This window comes from Neomonachus schauinslandi, chromosome 13 (assembly GCF_002201575.2).
Source record: "Neomonachus schauinslandi chromosome 13, ASM220157v2, whole genome shotgun sequence".
NCBI lineage: Eukaryota > Metazoa > Chordata > Mammalia > Carnivora > Phocidae > Neomonachus > Neomonachus schauinslandi.
The window spans coordinates 46,193,649-46,194,984 of record NC_058415.1 but is presented as its reverse complement, the minus strand read 5'-3'; the positions used below and the strand labels follow the sequence as shown (position 1 = coordinate 46,194,984).

The 1,336-nt window shown below is 45.1% G+C and overlaps 1 protein-coding gene across 1 annotated transcript; it reads right to left on the bottom strand.

The window, feature by feature from the left end:
- Window positions 1-525: 525 nt before the first annotated feature.
- LOC123326498 (interferon alpha-like) lies at window positions 526-1,089 on the bottom strand. The gene has a single exon (XM_044920504.1). It carries the CDS (start codon window positions 1,087-1,089, stop codon window positions 526-528), a length of 564 nt encoding a protein of 187 aa, XP_044776439.1.
- Window positions 1,090-1,336: the final 247 nt, after the last annotated feature.

Here is a 1,336-nt window from a genome sequence, read left to right as displayed (position 1 = left end):
GTGTCTGCCTTTGGATCATGTCATGATCTCGGGGTCATGAGATAGAGTCCCACCTTGGGCTCCCTGCTCAGCAAGGAGTCTGCTCTTCCCTCTCCCTCTTCCCCTCCCCCCTGCTACTACTCTATCTCTTTCTCTCACCCTCTCTCTCTTTCTCTCTCAAATGAATAAAATCTTTTTTAAAAAGATCAGTAAAGAAAAAAATGATAAACTGATTAAATATTAAATATTTATTATATTTATATTTATTATATTCTGCAACATTAGGGGCAAATAATAATATATAAAAATCTGAATCTTATAAATATTTACATAAATAAATATTTAATAGATAAATAGACATCACCATGGTCATCTGTAAGCAACTATGCTTGTAGGTAGAGTTGACATGTCCCTTAATACTTCTGGAAACACCTGACAAATTGATTCTGTCATGTCCCCAGGAAGGCAGAAATGAGAGTCTTTGACATGGCAGAACAAGGGAAACTGTGATAGTCAGAGGGAATCATTTCCATGGTGAACTGGGTCTCACTTCTTGCTCCTTAATCTTTTTTGCAAGGTTGTTGATGAATACAAGGCTTTCATGATTTCCGCTCTGACAATCTCCCAGGCACAAGGGCTATATTGCTTCTCTTGCAGATAGAGGGAGATTCTTTGGAAATAGTTCCTCAGGATGGAGTCCACCTTCATGAGGGGAGTCTCTGCCCCCTCCGCCTCCTGCATGGGACAGGCTTCCAGGTTGGTCAGCTGCTCAGAAAGTCCTGAGCAGAATTCCTCTAGGAGGGTCTCGTTCCAAGCAGCAGATGAAGCCTCTGTGCAGAAGAGGTGGAAGATCTTCTGGTTCATCACATGGACGACAGAGAGGGCTTGAGCCTTCTGCAACTGCTTGCCATCGAGCACCTCCTGGGGGAAGGCAAAGTCACTTGTGTGCTTGTTACAAGAGATAAGGGAGATTCTCCTCATTTGTCCCAGGAGCATCAAGGCCCTCCAGGCAAACAGACCATGGTTCTGAGGCAGGTCACATCCCAGAGAGCAGAGGAAGCTGCAACTGAGCACCACCAGGGCCACCAAGAAGGAAAAGGGCAGGGCCATTGGGGAACCTGCAGATGCTGCTGGCCTGGCTGGGGTGGGCAAGTCTGGGAACCGTGGCTCTAGGTTCTCTGAACATCTTCCCTTGTGTGTGTGGCTTAAGTAGGGGACATGGGAGTTTTCAATTTCTGAACGTTTCCCTTACTTTCTACTTCTCTTTTTGCTTTCCTTTCTGCACTTTCTCCTTGGATTTAGAGCATTGGTTTCTCAACCATTTCCTTTTCTTATTGTCCCCTTCCTTCAGACTCCT